Source organism: Rhododendron vialii, chromosome 2a (assembly GCF_030253575.1).
Source record: "Rhododendron vialii isolate Sample 1 chromosome 2a, ASM3025357v1".
Taxonomy (NCBI): domain Eukaryota; kingdom Viridiplantae; phylum Streptophyta; class Magnoliopsida; order Ericales; family Ericaceae; genus Rhododendron; species Rhododendron vialii.
The window spans coordinates 44,215,164-44,240,439 of NC_080558.1; the positions used below are offsets into that span (position 1 = coordinate 44,215,164).

The window sequence follows — 25,276 nt, forward strand, 5'->3', positions numbered from 1 at the left end:
TATATCCGGCGATGTCCATTGTTTATTCTTCGTTCCTATTATTGCTTGATTATTCAGTTGGTAGCAAAATAGAAATTTCAATCGGAAATCTACATGTCTCTAAACCCAAAAAAAAAAGAGTATTTTCTAAATATTATGTTGTTTGATACTTATCAATATCCAATCAAGATGACTTTTTTTATGGATGATCTTCTTAACGACACTACCGATATGAGCAATTCAGATAACACCGTTGTTGGTCCGGGTTACATCCGGTACGATGGTTAAAATATATTATTTTTATTGCTTGATGAATAAAGAAATAATGAAACTCATAGGAATAAAGGTAAAATAGAAAGACCGCTGCAGTGTGTCTATATAATATACTGCAGCTAATGAAAATAGAAAAACGAATTTTGAAGGGGTAATTTGGCTATAAATTTAGAGAGGATGGTGTACAGGGTTTCCTCGTTCCTTTCTCCAAACTCGTCAGGGCTTAAATCCTTACCGATAAATTCGCATTCCTTCCTCCATTGTTGTCTTTCATCTGCACCCGTTTAAGTTTTTTCTCTGCAGTTGCAAAATTATGGCAAACTGGGCAGAGCTACTACAAGATATTCTCATTCTGATTGCCAAAAGAGTGGATTTTCTGGAAGATTTTTTGTCTTTTGGTAGAGTTTGCAGATCTTGGCGGTCTGAAGCGGTGAAGGAGAATTTCAAAGGATTTCAACAACTCCCATGGCTTATGCTCGCCGAGGACAACGACAATGATTATCGTCGTTTCGTTACTGCAACAGAGGGAAGCCCAATTGGTAACTTGCCGCTACCAGAAGCAAAGGGAACGCGGTGTTTCGAGACGTTGGGCTGGTTAGTAACTCTATCCGAAACCGGGGAGATGAATCTACTCCATCCTATATCACGGTTTCAAATACCTCTTCCCTAACAATTTCATCTTTATTCAAAAGGCCGTCTTGTCTTCACAACCTTGTCTTTCATCAAAAGAAAACAACTTTGTACTCATGGTTATTCACGAAGGCTGCGGTTACCTTGGTTTTTGGAAACCCGGGGACAAGGCTTGGACCACCATCGAAACCCATGAGGGTGCCTTCTATGATATAACATATTACAATGGCCAGTTTTATGCAGTTAATACTACGGGAAACATATTTGTTTGCGACGTTGGGGGACGTGATCCAACGGTGGCACATGTCGTTGGAGGAATACCTCGTGAAATACTAAGGTTCAAGAGAGCCTACATAGTTGAATCAAAAGGGGAGGTACTGGTAGTTGTTCGAGACGGGCATGATTTGATTTTTTTGGGAGACTATGGTGATGAGGGTTTGGACGAAGACAGTGATTTGGACGAGTCTAGGATTGATTATGGGACTTCGGAGTTTAGAGTATTTAAGGTGGATTTAAGCAGCAGGGAATGGGTGGAGTTACAGAGCTTAGGCGACGATGCCTTGTTCGTGGGGGACAACGCTTCTATCTCTGTTCAAGTCGCCAAATTCCAAGGTATTAGACCTAACTGTATCTATTTCACGGACGATTGTTTGCCATCATACCCCAACTTCAAGCGAGGAGGAGGAAAAGACATGGGTATCTACAACATGGAAGATCGAAGCGTGGCTCCTTGCTATAAAGGCGGCTCTTTTAGTCGCTTCTGTCCGCCTCTATGGGTCAAACCGTATTTCTGATGTGCTGCATTCCAACTTAGAGGCCTTTTATTGTGCACCAAAATATGATCCCGATCATTCGCTTGGTAGTACCGCGCAAAACAACGTTTGTCTTTATTTGATAAATAACAATTCAATCACAAAAATACATAGCAAGACGAATAGATTCGATCACTATCATCCGTATGTCAGTACTGTATCGGGGCGTAACAGAATCAGAAAGTGCAAAACTTAATAATTATCGACTGCTACGTTTTGTAATCAAGGACCGAGGTTTAAATTCTTTGTCTGCTTGGTGGCCATTAATGTTACTAATGTGTGGTGAAATTATAATTGTGTGCAATTTTTTTAAGAGCTTTTCATCTTACAAATAGTGGCATCTCCACATTTGGTTCTTTAAAATTAGGTGTTCTAGCTACATTACACAAAGTACAAATTGGGAGACTGGATCAAACCGTTCATTTTATTTTAACTAAAATTCAACTTTTGATTGATTTATCGATATCCAATCAACGTGATTTTTTTGCGCTATGGACCCTACAAGATGAACGGTTCCGATTATAACAACAAATGCATGATGGGATCCACAATATATGGGCGGCAGTGGAAAACCCACCGTTTCCACCACCGGCAGAAAGAATTTAATCTCATTTTATGTTGTGTATTGTGAAAGTGGCTTTCTGTATAATTTGGTTAAGATTTTAAGCACGCTCATGTGGATGCTCTTGGGTAACAAACAACTTAACAAGATAAACTTTCCATGACCATTCGTTTTATAAATTAAAATTTAAACTTTGATACACCTATTGATGTCCGGTGAAACTAATTTATTGACTTAAAATACTATTCTGTGGGCTCTACAAGATGAACGGTTTCGATCGATTATTAATGCACCATGAGGCCCAAAATAATGGTGGTGGAAAACTCATAGTTTCTGCACCCGGCGGAAGGAATTTATAAAATACTCACCGCATAAGACTCTGCATAATACCTAAATTTTCATTTTTTCATAGATTCTTTGTTTTAGATTTTTTTTTGGTATTAGCATGCATAGCATATATATAGAAAGTGGAAACATTGAAATATTTACTCCTTAATAAAAAGAAATTTTAGCCAAGGAAACATGAAAATAATGGAAAGGAAGGACTCCTCCCCATAACAAAAGTTTAACCCCTTTTGCTCAATCAAATCCACAAAAAACCAAGTCAATTTTCGATTTGGGCTAAGGTCTAGAAGTAACAAACATATGGCAAATTGGGCAGAGCTCAATCATTCTAATTACTGAAAGAGTGGGGTTTTTCGAAGATTTTTCAACTTCCAGCAGAGTTTGCAGATCATGGCGATCCGTAGCAGTGAAGAAGAATTTCGAAGTGTCTCAAGAGGTTCCATGGCTTATGCTTACTAAAGAGACCAACAATGAAAAAACTAATAACTAAGTTGCTGATTATCGTTTTTTCGTTAGTGTTGCTGATGGAAACTTAATCGGCAGATTGATGCTACCAGAAGCAAAGGAAAGCAGTGTTTCGAGTCACTAGGCTGGTTAGTAACAGTATCCGAAACTAGGGATATGAATCTACTCCATCCATTATCCCGGGTTCAAATTCCTGTTCCACGTGTCTCTACTATGGAGATTGAAGAATGAGAAAGTCAATTTATGCAGGTACTAGACACGAAAAGATAGTTGTTTGCGATGTTTGGTGCCTTTATCCAACTATGACACGTCTTGTTGGAGAAAGAATATTACCCAATGGAGTCCAGCGCCCATACGGGGAGCTATTGATAGATGATAGTCATTCGAAATGGGCATCAGCTGGTTTATTTGGGAGACTACCTCGGTGAGGGGGTGATTGATTACAGGACTAAGGAATTTAGAGTATTTAAGGTGGATTTAAACAATTTGGCATGGGTGGAGTTACAGAGTTTAGGCGACAATGCACTATTCGTGGGGTGCAATGATTCCATCTCTGTTCAAGCCTCCAATTCCAAAGGGGTTAAACGAAACTGTATCCACTACACGGAGGATTTTTGGCCAGGATACACATTTTCCAAGCGAGAAGGAGGGAAAGACATGTGCATCTACAACATGGAAGATCGAAATGTGGCTCCTTGTTATAAAGCTGGGTCATTTAGTTGCATCTGTCCACCCCTATGGGTGAGACCGTATTTCTAATGTGCTACATTTTTTCTTATTTTTTTCAAACAACAAAAAATAAATTTTATTAATCTTAAAATTGTTACAAAGATTAAAAGGAACAAGAAAACATCATCATGTTCACACATTAACAAATATCTACCCAAACCGAGACCTATTGTTACTTATGGTGTCATGTGCTGCATTGTTATATACTTATATGGTGTCCTATGTTTTTAGAGCAATGCTAGGTATACAGAAAGTATATCCCGAAAAGGTAAATCAACGGTACAGATTCACTTAGAAGTGAGTAAATCTACACCGTTGATTTACCTTATCGGGGTCATTTCAAAGTTTTTTTTTTTTTGAGTAATTAGAATTATTGATTTTTTTCTATGTAACTTAAAAGTTCCCATGTACTTTCCATCTTGTAGATTACTCTGTAACTAAGTTTTGTTTTTTCTTGATATTATGAACTTCACTTTTTTCTAATTAAAGTATTATGGCTGTATATATATGGGCATTTAATGTTACTAATTTGTACTCAAATTATAATTCTGTACAATATCAACGAGCAATTAACATTTAGCAATCTCAAGCTGCCAGAAAGAAACCTAATTTTTTTTTTTTTATCAGAACCTAATTTCATCATTAGTTCATCCCTTCTTGACTCTTAGGAAATATATAATTCTAACCATTGAGTTACTCCCGTCGTGGTTTTTTTTTTTCAAAACAAAACAAATCAAGAACTTTTGGACACAAATTTTAAATTTTTTTGCACTAATTTAAAATAGCATTCAATTAATTTTTTTAACTTGGTGTGAACAATTTTAACAATTTATACACAGAAGTGTTTTTTTTTATTAAGATTTTTTAATACTCTGAGATTACAAAACGGGTAATGGGATGGGTTGTCATGGTTATGATTTTAGCACTATAAATTTAACAATTTATACACACAAGTATTTATTTTATTGCTCAAATTGAGTGGGCTTAAGTGTTTTCCTCCCTCCCGTACGTCATCCGTCCAAGTTCGAGTCCCGCCAACTATGGGACTTGCATGGAGGGCGCTTTGTCCATTTATTATCTAAGTGGTGCTGTGGTAATGGACTCACTTTTTTGGATAGTAAGTAATTATGGCTCAAACCGGATATTTTACAATGGGTCGGAATCCCTATGGTCACGCCCAAGAGCCGTTGCTACGCTAGTCGTTCCTTCCCACCCTTCTTGCAATTCAAAAAAAAGAAGAAAACTTCGTGAATTTTAGTATTTTACTTATTTCATCTCTCAATTTTTCAGGGGGGCGACTATTTGCAGCCCCGTATTTTTTCCCTTAGCCCACTATAGTTCGGTAAATGGTTGTTGAAAATCATATATAACATTTCGGTAAATAACTGTTGAAAACAAGATTATATTCCGGTAACTACATGTCGAAAATATATTTAACCTTTGGTAAACAACTGCTGAACATACATTTTCGGTAAATAGCTGTTGAAAAAATATTATATTTCGGTAATTATATACTGAAAATGTATCTCAATTTCGGTAACGACCTATCGAGTATAATTGAAAATTTTTAATGGGCTAAGGGAGAAAATACAGGCTGCGAATAGTCACCCCCTTTTCAGTTGCACATATTCATTCTTAGCTATTTGGATTTTAACTTTTGTACTACTAAATTGTGGAAGATTATCATTCTGCGCGATCACTGTGCCACTTCATTTAGCAACATTTGAAGGAAAAAAAGAAATATCTTGTGAATCTTGTCTACCGTATTCTCATCATTCGACATTCGAGTTTGCGTTTGTGTTTGTGTTTGTTCGTTACAGCTTGTTTATGATTTATTTGTTACATAATCAAATCAAACTTGAACAAATATTTTTTTTTGAGTTGGTTAAGATTTCAAGCCAAGTTTGAACAAGGTAGTACTCGACTTGTTCGACTTATTGTGTATATAAGATTCAAGCAACTTGAGATCTGCTCATATTTGAGTTGATTAAAGCTCGTTTGACATTGGCTCGTCTCACAAACAAGCTAAGCTAGTAAGCTTAAACATATTTTTGAAGCTCGTTAAGTTATCAAACCAAGTTTGACCGGCTACCTATTCGGCTTGTTTGACCCGTTTATCACCCTAGTTAAGTGAGACAAAAAAAAAAAGAAAAAGAAATTTAAAAAAGAATTCTTCGATTATTGCTTAACATTCACCGCTCTTAATCTAATCATCTAAAAATGTTTTGGACAGTACGGATTTTAAAAAACTTTTTCATTTTAAAAATCTCTTTTAGAAATTAAACATAATTCTAGAATTACACATGAGACTAATTTTCACAAAAAAAAACTCCAAATATTTCACAAGAATATTCTAGAACTTCTAGAGCTAAATATTTTAGAGTTTTAAAAACTAGATATTTATATCTTTTTCGATAATATCTATTATATTTGGGTTTTGTCAATTGGAGTTTTGTCAAAATACTAAATTTAATTTATACTTCAACATCGTTAATCATAATTAATTTATAATTAAAAAATAGATAAAACTAATAACACCAACAAACTATGCAGCCTACATTTTAAAAAAATTAAGATGCAAAAGTTTAAGTTTGGGCCTATTACATTATGGGATTATGTTCCCTTTGTTAGGAAAAGAAAAGTCACACAAAATACAATCGAAGTATGATTTTTCTTTTTTACAACATTGAGGATGAATTTCTAGTAAATGACTTGAAAGATACCATAATTAGATCAAAAAGGCTTAGATTAAATTGATTAATGTATTTGGGATTCTGTTTTTTTGAAATAAGGTACAAAATTAAAATATGCATATAAATTATAAAATACATGATCGTATTATAGAATTTCTTAAAATGAAGAAATACATGATGTGATACATATTATTCTCCGAAGGAGTGGTAGAAATCGTAGGATACCTATACTGTACAGTGTATTCGTGTATCATAGGTTTTGAATGGGCGAAAGTAGCGGATTAAAAAAAAAAAAAAAATGGGCGAAAGTAATTCATTCTCCAAAACAATAGAAAGGAGCAATTCATTCACCAATTTGAATTCCATAGACACCCACGAACGAGATAGCAGAATGGAACTAGTGCAAGACGACCAAGAACAGAAAGAGGGAGATGAGGATGACAATGGTGAATACGAGGATGAAACTGACAACGAAGAAGAAGACGGAGATGGTGCGTGTGCATTCAGATTCGAGGGGGAGATGGATCCTCTGGCTTTTACTTTTCGGAGTCCAGCCTTATCAGCAATTTGAGCGCCTTGAGCACGAGTATGGAGCTTCGGCATTTACTTCTCCTGCTTTGTATTTTTGTTTCATTTTGCTCTCTTTTACCCTAGGGTTTTACGATGGTCCTTATCATACTTGAAACAGTAAGTGGCTTGAATTTTTGCTGTCTTTTTTGTACTGTCTTGTTGGTTGTTCCCCCTAATTTTTACTAGATTCCGGTCATCACATAGTTCATCTTGACAAGAGCAAACGGAAGAATATAGAAATATGACCCAAAAAGTTGTAAAAAAATGCTTCATATAAGATGACGCTAAAAAGACCGTCTTTTTAAGTGTCTATAGCTCACTTAGGGCTCTATTTTTATACTTTTCCTATTCCGAATGATGCAATGGAAATATTTGGCCCAATTCTAGTAAAAATTAAGAGCAAACAACAAAAAAGGCGGCAAAAATTGAAGCCAAATAACCTTGCCCATTCAATTTCCTTTGAGGTTACTGAAAAGTTGAAACATTACCTGGTGATAGCTCTTTCGTTGAAACGTTACACGTGGACAGCGCTTTGGTGCTGGTATTGGCTGTTTTGAATCTTTTGATTGCAGTTCTAGATTTGGCGGGATAACCCTAACCCCAATTTTTCATTCTGAAGTGACGGATTGGGCCAGACTATGTCAAATTTGTCCAATCCCTGGAGGTTAATGTCACAATCAAATCATTAGCAGAGAGAAACACTAGAGAATGGAAACTCACAACATCCATGTGCTATATGCCTAGTGTATGAATTTGTTTGTGCACATTGTTGAGTGCCATGATCTTTCAATCCATTGTTGGCATCCATTTGGCGTGTCCCATACGTGTCGCTGGATATGGTAGCGTTTAGGAGTGTCGGTACTCCATAGCTGGCAGTTGTTGGTTGGATTTCGAGCAGGCACACAGCTCCCAATCAACATCTTATTTTTGCAAAGTATTATTTTCATTAGTTTATCTTGGCCTTAGTGCTCCTGTAATTTGGCTGGTGTTTGTGTCCGTTTTTGGATGAATACTTCTAAATGATCAGTGTTCTGGCCATACTCATTGCAAACTTGAAGTGTACTCTCATTTTATCAAGTTTCTTTGGTAGTGAAAGCCCAGTTAATAAGTCAAGGCAAGAGGGTTTCAATGGAGCGAGCATGGAAGAAATAATGGAAGTCATGAACTATGGTCGACAGAAGAAATCAAGGAAGGTATTGTGATTATTGGTCATTTCTTCACAGCTATAGTTTAGAACTTCATAGTTAGTTAACCTCCTCGGCGTGTAGTAGCCACTAAACCTACTAGTGTGAGAGTTGGAAGACAAAAAAAAGAAGCAATTATCAAGACGATTATGCTACGACTTAGTAAGTTTTCTTGCAGACACTAATTTTGAGACGACCCACTTTCCATCTAATTAGTAAGGATAAACAAGGTTTCTTGGTCTATCAAAGTCGAAATAGTCACCCTGAAGCAAGAAACATGGATGGATCACTTTTAAGTCTTTAAGAATATGGGTGGATTGGATCAACTTATGGGTGTGAGTCCCTGACATCTGAAAATGTTGACAAGGGATCATGAATTTGATTAATCAAATCCAAGGTTTTTTCTCGAAGTGAGACATTTTATTTTATATTGGAATTAGGAATCTCATCAATTGAAAAGTTCAAGTTTAGGGGTTTCCATGTTACCTTGCTCTTTGGGCAAACGCTTCGCAAGAGCTCTCAAGCATTTTTTAAGATCCTTGTAGAGATTATTAAGCACTTCAACAACCATTGATTCATCTCCATATTCTCACATGGTGTTTACTGACCCACATACCTATGCCAAATGTTGGTACTTTTTAAAGTGTTTGATTCAACCAATTAATATTTTCAAGGACACAAATATTTTCATTTCCTTATCTTTTTATTTATTTTCTTAGTTGGTGTTTACAAGGGGACAAAACATTTTACTTCTAAGATATCAGATTTTTAAGAATTAATAGATGGTAAACTCGGATTTCTTTTTTTGATCGGCAGTAAACTCAGATATCTTGGCATACCATTTTAGCCTTCTTGCGAGAAGGGAAAAATGGTATCATTATTGTCCGTAATGTGAAACTTAAACACAATCCCTACCAAGAGCGTTAACTAAGCCCACTTCTTGGCTTTATCAGCAAGACTATGCCTACATATCTGCCTATAATGTTGGTATACTGGGGATTACTCACTTGTCTGAGGCGTCCAGTAGCTTTAAACAGGTCCTAGAATGCAACCCCACTAATGCAATCTCTCTCTCTGTCTCCAAAACCTTACTTTTTACCCCAAACCCAATAATCTTCAATTGACATGGTTAAAGGGTTTCTCAAAGTCTGCCTTGAAAATGATTTGTTCCTCGTTACATAAATCACTACACCACCTCATTCATTGTTAGTGACTTAGTGCAACGTCCAAACTATCATGCCTCTCAACTCATTGAATATTGTCCAACATGGTTTTCCATCCCTTAGTTAAAACTGACAAGTCTATGAGAGTAAGGATATTTTCTGGAAAAAATTCAAATTTTATTTCCTCAGGAAGACCTTCTCCTTGTAATCTGGAATATATATTCTATAAAAGGAACAGCTACCGATTCCCGCAGATTAAGCTATGTACACTTAATTCCCTCATTGCAAGCAATCATATGAATCAATTATCCTGCAGTATGGAATCAGACCTTAGTTGCACGGAGTGGGGGAATATATAAACTCCCAAGGTTGTGAGCGTGAAAGAAACTTGTACATATATTACGAAATTATGTAGCATAGAATATAAAATTTAAAAGTGCAATTGTTTTAGGGAGTAAAAATATGGGCCAACTCCACCATAAGTTAAGAAATGGGTTAGTGTTACAATATATGGTTTTTTTTTTCCAGATATCATCACTTGGGCTAGATGTATGAGTTCATCAAAGACCAATTAATAAAGTCAAGTGATAATCCCTATTTTCCGGCACAAGGATCGTACAAAAGCTCCCATCTTCTCAAGGAGTGTGCTCTCATCTTAGTGGGAGTGGGCTCCCGTCAAGCTCCTTTGTTGGGAGCGTAGGAGCACACTCCTAAGGTGGAAGTGACACCACTTTAGGAGCTCCTTGCTACTAATATCGAGACCGTGATGGTGTGGCCTTATCCCTTTCATAATTTTCTCTTTCCTGTTGTTAAATATTGCATCCAACTTACTTATTTTGGTGATAGTTGGCATGTGACATCTACAATGCATGTTATATCACCTTCTGTTCTCATTCTATGTACTACTTGCTTTTCTTTCCTGTACAGTCTAGGAAGAGAGGGAGGCGGAAGGGATCAAAGAATAAACTAAATCCAGAAGTAACACGAAAGCTTGGTGATGCTACACTTCACTATGCACATGGCCAATATGAAGAGGTGCGGTGCTATTCTATCTTTTATGGAAGTTTGGAGCCTTAATTGGCTTATCTATGTTTAAGGTCTAACAAATTTTATACAGAAAAAGCTTTTGGCCAAAATTGAACTCTTAGTGTATGAGACAATGTAATGCTAAATATTTAGTGCGCGGATTGCCATAACATATTCGTATCAGTATCCATATCTACGAATCCTCAAATGCTACATTTGATGTGTCTGACTCTTAGATTATATCTATTCTCCATATCAAATGGATTGTAGCAAAACCCTTTTGACAGCCGTGCTTATTGGGAAAAAGGCTAGAGAGCTTTTGTGGTAGATTGACACCGATCGAATAGGTTATTGTTTATGGTTTCTAGGGTAGACATTATCTTAATAGTATCCAATTTATAGTTTCAATAGTGTCCGAATATTATGTGTGTACAGTAACTCAATCTAGATAAGTATCGAGATCACATCCCAGTGAACTTATGGCACCTCAGTATTGATATTCCTCGAGAAATCCTCATATCTGCGTATGCATGGCTGGTATGCAGTCAGAAGAATGTGGTTAGGTTGCCGAGAGTAGCTCAAAGAACCTTGTTTTCCCCCTCGAGTAGTAACAGTGATTCTTAACCATAATTTTATGTTTTAAGAATTTCTTGAGAGGTGATGGGGTTGAATCCTGGAGAATGGTGGAGGCATGCTCAAAGATGCGGATAGTTTGGTTGTGTAGGATATATAATCTGGTTTAGCACTGCACTGAAGAACTTGTTTCATGATTATGTACAGAGCGATGCTTCAGTTTTTCAAGAGTTATATGAAGCTTCTATTCCAAAGTGTCAATCCTAGAATCAGTTGAAGATGAGCCTTTTTCTTACCTTGGAAGGGCTTATACAATCTTCCATATATGTACCTTAGTGGATTTTGTGTACTACATGATAATTATCTTCATGGTTTTGCTTTACTACTGATATTGGTGACAGTTTCCTCAAGAGGGTGGTAGACTTACCGGAAAGTCAGTGGAAAAGAAAAGATGAAGAAGAGAGAAGGGCTAAAGACATGCTGGACAAATGACTTCATACACGCTAGTTACCCATTAGACCGAGCAACCACTAGAAAAGCTACTTCACGATAAATTACTTGAAGGCTAAGTCACCTATTTTCAATGTAGGCTAAGAGTATTAAATCGAAGTACATATCTTCTTTACAGTTTTGCCTTTGATGTTAGGAGCATAAAATATAGCAAAAACTTGTGCCAGGATTGTATCTGCCATATGAATCTTTGTCAATGTAGAAACCATGGACTGTTAGAACCTATGAAGCACCGACACCTCTAGAGGTCGAGGTATCGCAGTGTCAGACACGGGGACATGTACAGGACACGCCACGTGGTGTGTCCCATAATTTAATTTGAATTTTTCATGGGGACACGGCGGGGACACCGATGGGGACACAGCAGGGGCCAAACTGCAATTTTAAAAAAAAAATTGGGGGCCAAACTGTAAATTTTGAAAAAATTGGGGGTCAAATTGTAATTTTTTTAAAAAATTGGGGCCAAATTATAATATTTTTAAAATTTTTGGGTGGTAAACTATAATTATTTATTTATTTGTATAAATAAATAAATATACACGTGGCGTGTCCCCCCGCCGTGTTTGTGTCCCCATTTTTTTAGAATTCCCGTGTCCCGGTGTCGGTTTCGGTGTCCGTGTCGGTGCATCATAGGTTAGAACCATAGTTATCAAAAACCAGAGCTGGCGTTATTGTCATATTGGCCTTGCGACTCTGTCTTAGTCCGTACCTGGCCAATACCGGCTAGATCTAGAAGCATGATTGGGGTCAATTTTATTCAATCCTAATGGCAGATACCTAAAGAACAAATAACGTGATTTGAGGACCTGATGAATAATTGTAAATGTTGTACAATGTACAATTGTCTTAATAGTTTGGTTTTTATTGTTTCTAATTTGAATTTTCTTCACTAGTGCGTTAGCCGACATTTACGACAACACTACAATTGATTAGTACCAAAATAAGGGATATTCGCTTTGGAAGGGCACCCCCTTGAGTAAAAGCCGACCAAAATGAGTGCATGTTGAACATTTTTTCTTGTGGGTATACATGTTTAGGAGTTAAAATATTGTTTTGATGACTATAATACTCTTGGCGTTAGACCTGAGACCTTGAGATGTTTTGAAGGGGTTGAAAAGCCTTTGTTTAGACTTAAAAGCTTTTTGTTGAATAGCTTGTATAGTTGGGACAAGAGAGATTGTAATCCTTCTATTGCCCAATTTTTAGAATGGTTTGAACTGCTCCTTCCATAGGAGAGTGTATAGGGCCTTTTTGTCTCGTGGCCTTTCTTGTACACGGGCGGCATTCCCTTTATGCCTTTTTGTTAATAAATTACTTATCAAAAAAAAAATTTACTAGGTGCAATGCCAATAATAAGAGGTTGTGCTGTTGTGCTTAGCAAGGTGGAATCGACACATATGAGTAGGACTATTGGCGCGAATCTTCCAGCAATCCTTCCCCAATTTTCTTTGCCTTCAAGTCTTTAAACTGCCAGATTCAGCACTTTCCTCTCATCTATAGAAGATCCATCATCTTTGAAGAGATAAAAATGATAGCTAAAAACAAAAGTGAGAATGGTATAACATCTGAGTGGCAACCAATACCTAATCTCCCAAAATCTAAGTGGCCAATCGACCATTGATATTTGTAAAACCTTGAAACCTCCAACTATACACAATAGCAGGAAGACAGAATGCATCAAAAAAAATTGGTGACATTACCATTTAATCCTATCGATGATCCATACGTGAAGGCATTACAAGATAATAGAGCAAGATTTATATCAATAACCCAGGCATGAGATGATAACTTGGATCCTGATGATACCTCAAAACATCCACTTCATGGTAGAGAAACGTAAGAAAGCTTAGACAACCTATGGGTTAAATCTGATATCAACTAGTATCTTTGGTTGACTCCGGAAACTTTAGACCCATGAATATTCTTTTGAACTAAAAAACTCAAAAGAGCTGATACACCAGTTTGCTTTGGCTGACTGAAAACAGGACTCGATATGTAGAATGAGAGGAAAAAACTGCCTTTACTGAATTATTCACCATTATGCGTGTGTCCTGAATTGCAGGATCCTCCTATCGGGGTCAATAATCCACCTTAGAACCTCTTTCCTGTGCTCCCAATTCAGAATCTCCTCGGTTCCTCTCTCCCATCGAGAAAGGAGTGCGCTTCCAACTAGGATAGAATCCCTCAAGTAGATGATTCCAAAAGAAATCAATGAAGAGCATCCAAACAGGAGAAAATATGAAGTGACGACAAGCACTACAAAAACATTGACTCAAATTTTCTCAATTACTTATAAAGGAAATAATACTTAAAACATTTACACCAATAACCAATTGACATGTATACTAAGACTAACAAGAAGCTCATATTCTTTATAATATTCATGTATATGTTTACAAATGCTCCCGAACTTAGATTCGCGGGAAATAGTCCTACTGCATCTTGGATAAGAAATGCTATCTTGGTTATGACATTTTATAGATATGTTTTGCTCAACCATTCTCGTCAATTGATTTGTAGGCTATATTTGTGTTAAAAGAAGTTATTCGGGTTGCACCAAACTTGCCTGATCCGTATCATACCCGTGGCCTTATCTACCGCAATATTGGGGACAAGAAGAAAGCTATGAATTTCTACATGCTTGCTGCACATTTGACACCAAAGGATTCATCACTTTGGAAACTCCTCGTGACTTGGTCCGTGTGAGTTTTGCCAAGGCTTTTTACCTCATCTTTTTTTATGACAATATCTGACAGCTCAAGTTTGTTTTCCTCCCGATAAAGTAATTCACAGAAGTTACTCAATATGGTTTGTCTCTTCTTCTGTGTTATGGTACGTCTTATCGCCAAAAATAAGCAAACCTCCTTCCTCTGAAATTTGTAATTTTCCTGGATGATATTAGTTGGTGTTTGTATTGATCTCTTTGGAAAGTCAAAAGTAAATTATGTGTGTGATGTCTTCACAAGGAGATGCAATGCCATATCCAAAGATTGTCATCAAGTCCTTCTCTTTAACAACTGCATGGATGAACTTACTACACACCTTTGCAAACATATTTTGTTGACGAATCAATTGTTGATCTGGAATAAAGGTTAGGTTAGTTAGATATGACTCATACAACCTACTAGTTTTAAACTGAGGATTAAGTGAAATTGATATTCCGAGATGACGAAGTTACATGGTTCTGGTGTTTTGGATTAATTATCTTTACGAAACAGAGATTCAAGATGTGGCTTATAGTCTGGGAGCATTATGCATAAAAACGATTAGTGTTTAGATGGAACACGCGATTTGAAGTGAATGGAGAATTCCATAGGTGTGGATGGTGCTTGTTGAGGTGGCCGGGGTGGGCCTTTAGGAAAGATGGAGGGTACTAAGCTTGCCAAAGATCATTAAGGGTGGGGAAGAAGAGAGCTTAAGCATTTTGAGAGAAAGAGGGTTGTTATGGAGGCCTATGAAAATGTATCCTTCCCCTGTTGTTGGTTTCCATGCTGGATTCGCCATTGCAAAAAATAAAAAATAAATTTGGATACTTTATAGAGGTGATCAACATCTATCCGTATACATATCAATATCCGTATACATATCCATATCCAAATCCTTATCACGTATATGTCTGGGGACTTTCTTGCAGTACTGTGCTTCATAGATATTCATTCACTAATCGAGTGGTTCTTAGATGGATGACAGAAGATGTGATTTTGTGATCATGTTGTGATTTTCTTAAATTTGAACTATGCAGAGAGCAAGGAAATGCTGTTCAGGCAAGGTACTGCCTCTGGAAAGCTATAACAGCAGATCCTGCAGATATGAGTCTTAGGTTTAGTCGTGCTTCTCTGTATGTTGAGCTTGGGGAGTATCAGAAAGCTGCAGAATCATATGAGCAGATTTCACGACTCTGTCCTGAGAATGTTGAAGCACTCAAGACAGCCACAATGGTTGTCACATCTGTTTTACTTGCCTATTCAGTTAACTATTTACTTGATCTTGCATCACTTAACATTGTAGTTTTACCTCAGAATGGTTTAATAATCATTTCCCAGATTGCTGCCTTGTGTTTTGTATAGTTACAGATGTGAATTGCTTCTATTTGCTTTGTTGCCATATTCCTTTGTTGTAACAGTTCACGTACTTTTTTCCCAGCATCTTAAGCTTTTGGGATGATTGGTAACTTCAACATCACCAGGAATGGCAGTTGCGGTGGTTTTGTTGGCAGTTTCCAGTGCTGGATGTGACACTGGTCCTGTTGCTGGATGTGGTGGTTTGTTGTTATTATGATGATGTTATCATGAGAAGAGAGATCATGTTTTTCTCTTAAAGAAACATGTTTCCACTCAATACTTTCTTCTAGGTTTTTATTCCTAATCAAGGCCCATCTAGCTGAGAATTTTGCTATCTTAGAAAAAGCTGCCCTTGTGGTTATCATCTCTCCATGAAGTGTGGATTGAATACGTTTATCTAAATGTGTTCGTTTTCACTGACTAAATTGTCTTCTCCTTCTGAAATCCATATTAGTCGGTGTGTTTTACTTGCTGATTGGTTATATAAGAATTTTGATTTTGATTTCATTGCATTTTGTTCTTGTTGATTATTTTTTTCTTCCCGATCACAGATTCTGGCAGGATGTTTTTTCCCCATTTTCTTTTATTTGTTTCATACTGAGTGTGAGTGATAGTTCTGCTGATGTGCACATCACTTTATCAAGGAAACTGATTTCTTGCCTATCTTTTTAGTGTTACCAAAAATGCGGTCAGAAGGAGCGTTCTGTTAGCATTCTGGAGGACTATCTTAAAAGTCATCCAAGTGACGCCGATTTAGGTGTAGTTGATCTGCTAGCTTCAACATGCATGAATAATGGGGCACATACCAAAGCTCTTCAGCATATTGAGCGTGCACATCATGTTTATTGTGCTGGGAAAGAATTGCCTCTTTACTTGAGTATCAGAGCAAGCATATGCCTTGTTCATCTCGGAGATGATAAAAAGGCAGAGGTGGGTTACTTCTCTATGGTTTTTTTTTGGGTTCTTGCTAAAACGCGGTGGCTTTGTTTAACGGATGCTTTTGAAGGTCTGCAAATACCCGTGTTGGACACTCGACACTTGGGTGTAGCTGATATTCACCCAAACAATGGAGGATGTTGATTTTCCTTTAAGTTATGCAGAACATCTCTTACATGCAATTGAATGTCTAAGTCACCTACACCATTTACCCTTTAAGAAACTAAAGGAGGATAGTGTCTTTGTGACATTGAAATAGTTAGGTGATGTGATGCTTTGATACCTATTTGCACATACGATACACGAGTCCATTTAGCCTTGCAGAATTGTTAGTTCATTTTTGTATGAGCACGGATTGATGACAATTGCATTCTCCTTTCTATATTGGGTAAGAATAACAGGGCAGAGTTTGCATTGGGATTCTATTTGTTAAAGTTATTGTATTGTGGGTTTTCTCAAGCATGCTGTATATATCGTATGCATGTGCATATATGTATGTATGTATGTATGTGCGTGTGTGTGTTTACACACACATGTGCATGTGTGTGTGTATATGGATAGATAGATAGATAGATAAAAGCAAAGTAAGCATTATGTCCCTGTCAATTGGACTCGCTACATGATCGTTTGTCTTTGTATTTGGATTCATGTTCATAGAAGGTCTGACGATTGGGGTTTTTACGTGCTGGAAACACACAACCTTCCTCCTTTGTCTGGGCTTTGGACTGGCCATGTGTGACCGACAAGAGTACAATTATGACATATGCAGGCTTATTGGGTATGCATATATGTTAAATTGTTGCTGAAGTACTTATAATTTCAGTGATGATGTCATGCTTTACAGAGTATCTTCAGTGTTTTACAACGGGAGAATGTGTATGAACATCCTCATCTAGTTCGTGAAGTTGCAGACTCATTAATGGCACTTGGGCACTACAAATATGCGCTGAAGTACTATATGATGTTAGAAGGAATTGGTGAAGATAAGGATGTAAGAAAAATGACCTTGCATTTTATTTTTGCTTGCTTTGACTAGAATCTGTTTCTGGTTACCTCGTAGGAAATTGTCCTTGTGTTTTTATCTGCATTTTCTGATTTCAAACTATTACGGTATACCATTTCCTTTCTTTTCTGCCTGCATGCGGTAATTGATATATCTCCATGATCAAATTGATTTAGGGGAGCCGATTGTCATCTGTCATGGTCTTCGGTTTTAGGTCCATTTGATTATCAGTTGATTAGCATTATTCCTTTTTTGCTAAAAAATATAGCACTATTAGGATTGCTTCAAGGATTAAATATGTAAGCAAATTCATTGCATATACCTGCTTGCTTCTTGTGATGAAGATATGTGGAGATTTTAAGCCTTAATCTGTATGCATTTTTCTAGGTGAATTGAACTTTTTCTAGGTGAATCGAAGTCTGAATCTTAAGGCCCTGGAAGCATTTTTTGGTACAAAGAGTCTAGCTTAGGAGAAATGCCGTTGTGCATACACGAATTCAGGATTGCTTTGCTTTTGTTGTTACTCCTAGCCTTACTACAAGGAGTGGTAGACCAGGTCAGTCTAAGCCTATTGATTACTGTGGAAAGACCGTTCTACTAGAGGTTTTTCTTGGAAATAAATAGGTTTACTTAGCAATCCCATGCTCATATTTCTGATGCTTCAGGTTCCACCTTGGTCTAGAGCTAGGGGTACAAGATACAGCTGATATTTCATCAGCCTTAGCCTTTTGTAGTTCTTCCTCCACGATTGCTCTTTCTTCCTGTTATAGTCACTATATAGTAGATGCTGGACCTGCTGAACTTATGATGGGCGTTTCCAATTTTTGTACACCTACACGCGCAGTCGTCGTAAGGTTGAAAGAAGAGTGGCTGATGGTTCCTTGTCACCTATAACCGGTAATGTTTTATCTCTTACTCTATTTCTATATCTATCTCATATATGGTCTAATCTACCTTTTTTTTTTTTGTTAGAAGTTCCCTACTATATTTTTTAGTAATACCAATTTAGCATTGTTTTGTGATATTCTCACCGGTGCACTTAGTTTTTCACGGACTGGAAACAGGTAGAATCATTGGTATTGGAACCGCTCATAGTGGTCTTTGCTTTCTCAAAATCAAAACTTCCTCTTAGCTGTTATGTTTTGATCCGGATTTTCAGGCTGATGGTGGATCTGCACTTCAACTATTGGATCTGTGGCATAGTTTTTTTGGGATCTTTTTTATCAACAATGAAGAATGTTAAGGCCATCCTTCTTTTGGTGCTTAGAAAAATTCATTCCTAGTCTACCGATATAGTGTTTTAGGAATAACAGATTCTGATACTTGTGAGCTTACCTAGCATAACCATTCTCTGATCCCGTTGCTAACAATTCTTTACACTATTGACTATTGAATCCCGTAAACCTTTGAGGTGAGGTTATTCTTACTGCATCTGTCTCATTACAAACATTTTGTGCTTTGTTCTCCTGTTTAATACTCCTTTAGGCTCATTTTAGATGGCAAGAACCCCAAGACGGAATGGGAATGTGATGCCATGGCCTATGATTCTACTTTTGGAACAGATTGGAATAGGGATGCGATTTGTGATGACATATCTAACCAGGTTCCCAAACATAGTGGAAATCTATCCCTCCCCTCCTCTATGGTAAGCCTAGATTTTTGGCTCAGGCCGTAAATAAAGGAAATATTGACTCTTATAAATTTTCTAATTAAAAAAATCTTGGATGCTGGACCAACTGAACATTGGAAATGAAATTACCCTAGGTATTTAATAGTCGGTATTTGATTCCTGGTAATAAGGTTCCCATTCTTACCCAAGATATGGGTGTCCAAACATAGCCTTAGAGCTTCTTCATGGGGCTCCCCCTTCTCTTGCTCCTAAGATCGTTGGTTGTATTAGTTTTGTTTTGTTGGCTGGTTAATCATTAGTCTTGTAGCATTTGATCATTTAGTAATAGAAGTTATCCTTTGCCTCTCTCACTAATTGCACTATTGACTCGGTATTTGACCCACGTTGGTTTTGCATGTCGCCAGTAGAAGCCATTTGCACCAGCCATCTCTCTCTCTCTCTCTCTCTCTCTCTCTCTCTCTCTCTCTCTCTCTCTCTCTCCCCCTTTGTTCCCCAACCCTAATTGCGTGACCAATACAACTTTCTCTCTCTCCCTTTGTCTGCAACCCAAATAGCATAACCCTGAACAAATCGTCAACCAAACTGCAAGCACAGCCTTTATTGACCCCTAGCTCGGTAGCTGACAGTCTTTGTGGACCCTCACTGAGCTCCGACATTATACATAATCTGTATATGGCTATTTTGGTGGTGGCCTTTGTATCCATATGGTTTGAATTTCCTTATCGTCTTTCTTTAGATATTTCTTTGTACTAATAATAAAACAATAGTTCCAGTTGCCTGCCCTTTGTGATTTGAATATCCTGGAGGATGTATTCACTAAGAGGACTTTGGTGTAATGTCTTTCACCTTATGTTTTTTGAGTTGGGCAATGGAAGATTGGAAAGACGGAGGCGTTAGCTTGCTGATTTATTAATTTCTTTGAGATAGAATAATATTGCAATTTTTTGATTATTGAATTTAAGTGCATTGGTTTTGGGATGGGCTTTTTATGTCCTTCGAAAACCGTATTTGATATGCCATCTCTCTCTCTCTCTCTCTCTCTCTCTCTCTCTCTCTCTCTCTCTCTCTCTCTCTCTCTCTTCCCAGTCTTCTAAGCGGACCGTGCATGTTAAGGAACTCTAAGTAGTTACTCTCCCTGGAAGATCATACACAAAAGTGGCTGTTGACATCAGGGATAGAGGTTTTTAATGTTGTTGCTTGCAATTTTCTTTGTTTGCTAGATTACATGAACCTCGTTAAGACTTAATAGTTAATACCTTTATTGCTTGTTATTGTCGTGAAATGGTCACAATGAAACATTAGTTTTTACCTTCATAGGGGTGGTCAATATACCATGGCTATTTCATGACTAAATCGTGCCTTTTTTTATTCTTTTTAGGGTAGTTTACATGTAAGCATCGCTCAATGCTACTTATCTGTGGGTGATAGAGGAAGAGCAATTGAATACTTATACTCAGGTATGGCGTCTACTTCTTACCTTTCTTCTTCCTTAACTAGTTTTTAAAGAAAGGGTAAGAGAGTGAAAAAATCAGTTGAGATACACAAACTCTTTGCCCAAAAGAAATCACTGTTAGCATAATATGAGGAAATATTATGTTACCATGTAATCTAGGTTTTATTATGCTTCTTATTTAGTCTTTGCAATTATTCATGTTTCCTAGTTAGTCTTGGTTTCTTTATTGTGAGTCTTTCCTAGTTCGTTTGGGTTTCTTAGTCATCAAGTCTTGTAGCCTATATAAAGGCATGCTAGGGTTATTATTTTGATACAATCCATGACATATCAATTAAAGCTAGTTTCTTAGCAATTAACTTTTCTATCAATCACCTTATGATTATGGCAAGAGGGGAAATCACTGTAGAAACAGTAAAAATATAAGCAAGCAACGCAAGCAAATATGAGTAGAGAGAAGAGAGAGAGAAGAGAGCATATCGTTCAGTACCCCATGTTTTTTGCATATTGGTGGGTTGGAGAGTGTGAGGGATATATAATGGATCACCGAATGCTACCAATGCCAAAAGACTCAAAGTTTGAAATCTTTTGGATTACCTTCACGTTCAAATCACAAACCAGCAAAGAAAATCAACTTCAATTCATGCTTATGGAGGTGACACTAAAATCTTATAGATTATTTCCATGAAGTTGAATTTCCGATTTCCAATATATCCATTGCTGATTGAACATGTAAACCTTTGATGTTGACTTGATGACAACGGTAAATATATTTTGCTCTGTATTTATGACCAGACTTTGGCTCACTTTAATGGACTTATTGTACTAGTGAATTTGATTTTGTAACTTAAGCTACCAAGAAATAGTATGGTTCATAATATTATTTGTAAGCAGAAAGCAAAATCAAGTTAGAATTTGTTATCATCTGAGGGAAGATCAAGTATCAAGCTGTAGAAACTATGAGACATTTGTAATTGCATTACCGTTTTTCCTATCTGAAGAGAGAAACCAAAATATAGTGCAGTTCTCTTAGACTATGAGAACATGTGCATGGTGCTTTGATTGGGGCATTTTGAGCACGCTTGCTAACCGGACTATGAAACCACCATCCTTATGAGAATGTGTTTACCTAACACGTGTATTGGTCAGTGGATTGTAAGTTCTTTTGATACCTTAAGTTAGAATAAATCGTTCTTCAAAATTTATATGGATTTTGTCTTCAGCTTTATGTGTAATGGAGGATAGTGTTGATGCTCGGTTAACTCTGGCCTTACTTCTTCTTGACGATGATAAACAAGATGAAGCCATTTCAGTTCTTTCTCCCAGCAAAAGTACAGGTATCTTTGATAGCCATTATTGCGAGCTCACTTGGAGTATTCTATACCTGCATATTTTGTATCTCAATTTTTATAATCTCCTTATTGTTTCTCCAGATTCACAATTAGGACTAAATTCTGATAAAACCAAGCCGTGGTGGCTTAATTGGCAGATAAAACTGAAGCTTAGTCGCATTTACAAGACCAAAGGAATGACAGAGGCCTTTGTTGATGCTATCTTTCCCTCTGTTCGAGAATCATTGTTTCTTGAAACTATTCAACAAAAGGTAATTCTGCAAATCTCTCTCACACACACACACACCCTTTTGGTCACAATGCTACAAAACCAAAGGTAATCTCGTGTGGGTGATGCATGTGCAAAAGTGAAGCATGTGTACCAACAAGCAGGGATGGCCCCAAGGGGTGCAAGGAGGACCCGGTCTCCTGCACAACTCCAAATACGCTTGCGTATTGTACTAATTTTTAGTTTACTTAGAAAAAAAAACTCTATGGGATTGGCCCCTGCAAGTTCTTTGAGTGAAAATAATTTCTTGAAATTTCTATATGTGGGCTAAAAATTCCCAAAATTCAAGGTATCAATCATTTTTTAGGTTGCATGTATAAAATTAAATGGTGGCTGCACACATACACACAATATCGTCTCTTATTCAGACCTTGCAAGTAGTAGTATATACTCACAAAATATATCTTTTATATCAATATGAAAATACACGTGATTCGGGCCTCTGCTAGACAGAACTTCGACGTCCGCCACTGTCAACAAGTAAACTTGGCTAGTCTAAATTAGATTGGTCGCTATGTACTCTTTATTTCTTTTTTAACAGCAAAAAATGAAATTTTATTAATCATGATAAGGAATACACGAGATTCAAGAGGAGAAGGGGAAAAAATGCATCATTGCTACAAAAGAATATATCTCAACTAGAGGACAGATTAACTGATGTACAGTTTATTGTCATTTCTTAGTCGTGATTGAGTATGTTACAACGATGTGAAAACAAAAGTGTGATCCGCATGAAACCCTACATCTAAAAGACCAGAAATATTAAAGTTCTTTCTTGAAATCGAGTAACATTTTCTTTTGAAGTGTATTTTTTACGTTGAATAATGTAGAATCAAGTAGTCAACCGGTTCCAAGAGTTGTAGTGATCTGTTTTGGACTGAATGGATAATACTAGAAGAATCCCAGGCCAAATGAATCTTTCTTTGTGGTGGAATATAATGAAGAGAGGAATATATACTGTAACCACCCATACCACATCAGAAGTCTACATGGGTGATCCTTGGTATATAAGGAACCATGTAAGCTACTACTTGTAACTTGGGCTTAAGCATTTTGGGTCATGTTGTCAGGCTCCAACAAGTTATTGGGTCAGTGGTCTACACGAGGCATTTCAGGTTTACATGACCATGTGGGTTCGAGAAAGTTTAGTAGCTCAACCGCTACAGCGAGTCCAAAGTAAAGTCCAGAGAAAAGACTCAAATAAATCTAGTCCAACATTGCTTGGGAGTGGAATGGGTGGTCACATAATATAATGTTGGGACCTCTCCACTCATTGCCAATTGGTTTTGGGTTGGATATAAAGTTTCCTCAATTCTCATTAGTTTTTGTAGGGTTGATGGTCTTCCATACTAACTAGTATAATATGTGCAATAAGAACCTTTGGTTAGTCCAACTAATGCCTCTTTGTTCTATCTCCTATATTCTTCTGAAACATCTTCCTACCAACCTGACAGATGTATGCTTTGAACCGATTCAACTTTATCAGCTTCTGTAGCTGGCAATATATGAAATAAAAATTCAGCATAATGTATGGAAATAGCTTAGGTTCTGGATGATCGATGGTCGAACTTCAAACAAGTCAAGAAGTAGACTTTCCTTCCAATTTAGGTTCTCTCTGCCGTGTTCTTTTGATTCTGAGTATGCCTTTGTTCCAGTCTAAATAGTGGTGAAATATTCTTGGGAAGCAAAAGAACTCTGCAAGAATTTGTTTCCTACACTTTAGGGATGGGAAGATATATTAGTTTGCCATACGAAGGCACTAACAAATAGCTCGTTTTATACCTTTGCACAAGTATTTTTCATTTTCATTTTTCCCTTTTTCCCACTGTTGATATGGTGGTATCCAAGGTCGAAATCAACAACAATTTACATGGCATGATGGCATGCCTTGGTAGTAATGTTGTGAAAAAGCTACACTAAGATGCCTAGTTTGTCTGGATTGTCCAATCTTCTAACAAAATTTGTCTCATGGGACATAAAGGGGAGGGAATTTCAAAACCAGTTGGCAATGAATAGAGATGCCGCCCAGGTTCATATACTAGCACTGGAATTCAGAATTAATCAATGTGGCAAAATGCTAACATTCTCCCGCACAACCGACCCTTTACTTGTAAAGAAAGGATCTGTATCTTAGGAATTACTATTTTCTAACATACAATTGGAAACCAATCAAGTGAATCATGTCCAAAAGCCTTCGAAAGCTTAGCTCTGATACCACGTTGAAGCGTCCAACTCAAAACTAATTGCCAATAGGTGGAGAGGCTTACTAGGCTTATATGCAGATTTGGAGGATGAAATTACCCACTTTGGGACAAGTTCTAACAAGACCAATAATCACAAATCATGTTTGGTAATTATGTTTGATAAGTTATATGGTTACTAGTCTTATGATCTTTTCTGGTGTTGGACAAGGTAGCTTATATGTGCACATGAAATTCGGTGTTAAAACCTTGTATCACTTGAAGGAATGATGGTAGATGCAAGCATGTGGTAAATGAATAACCTTTTTTGAGAATCTTTTTTGTCAACTGGTACTGAACAGTCATCACGTGGCAATGGTCTCATTACTATTGTCTCAGCTCATTATTCTAATTTAGGTTAGAAGGAGAAAAAGGCCCCCCAAAAGTGATCTTTTCGAAAGAGACAAGGTATTGGATGCTTGTCACGCCGGTAATTTATTTCAACAATTCAGAGCTGTAGGTTCAGCATCAGATTTGTGAGTATTCCATTTAGATTGTAAGGGATTCTTTTTGTTTTCAGTGCCTGAAGTAATAAAGTGAAGTTTTAGATGCCTGCTGATTTTTCCATTCCACTTTTTATGCCCATGGAATCTTATTTTCTCCCTATTGTTTTTGCAAGCTTAGCCGTTTGTGCTGATTTTGAATGCTACAAAGTAATCCGTTGAAACTCCTTGACCTTTTAATGAGGTGAAAGGGTTCTGTTTACTGAGGAAATGGGTTGTGGTCAACTCGGCTAATACCCGTTTGTTAAGACCTTTAAGCTTAAAATGTATATGCTTCTTCATCCTTTTCTAGGTTATGGGAGATCTATTTATGTTGTCT

General features: G+C 37.1%; 1 protein-coding gene across 3 annotated transcripts in view; it reads left to right on the forward strand.

Annotated features, from left to right (window-relative positions):
* Window positions 1-25,276, forward strand: part of LOC131315640 (uncharacterized) — a 38,254-nt gene that overhangs the window by 7,423 nt on the left and 5,555 nt on the right. For all 3 annotated transcript variants that reach the window (XR_009196835.1, XM_058344814.1, XM_058344815.1), the window contains exons 2-11: window positions 8,149-8,251; window positions 10,333-10,440; window positions 14,035-14,216; window positions 15,257-15,452; window positions 16,248-16,505; window positions 17,356-17,502; window positions 20,523-20,601; window positions 21,818-21,931; window positions 22,028-22,197; window positions 24,812-24,930. Coding sequence is in view for 2 of the 3 variants with exons in the window: in XM_058344814.1 (XP_058200797.1) it covers window positions 8,149-8,251; window positions 10,333-10,440; window positions 14,035-14,216; window positions 15,257-15,452; window positions 16,248-16,505; window positions 17,356-17,502; window positions 20,523-20,601; window positions 21,818-21,931; window positions 22,028-22,197; window positions 24,812-24,930 (1,476 nt within the window). In the remaining variant the exon portion in view is untranslated. The remainder of the gene's footprint in view (window positions 1-8,148; window positions 8,252-10,332; window positions 10,441-14,034; window positions 14,217-15,256; window positions 15,453-16,247; window positions 16,506-17,355; window positions 17,503-20,522; window positions 20,602-21,817; window positions 21,932-22,027; window positions 22,198-24,811; window positions 24,931-25,276) is intronic.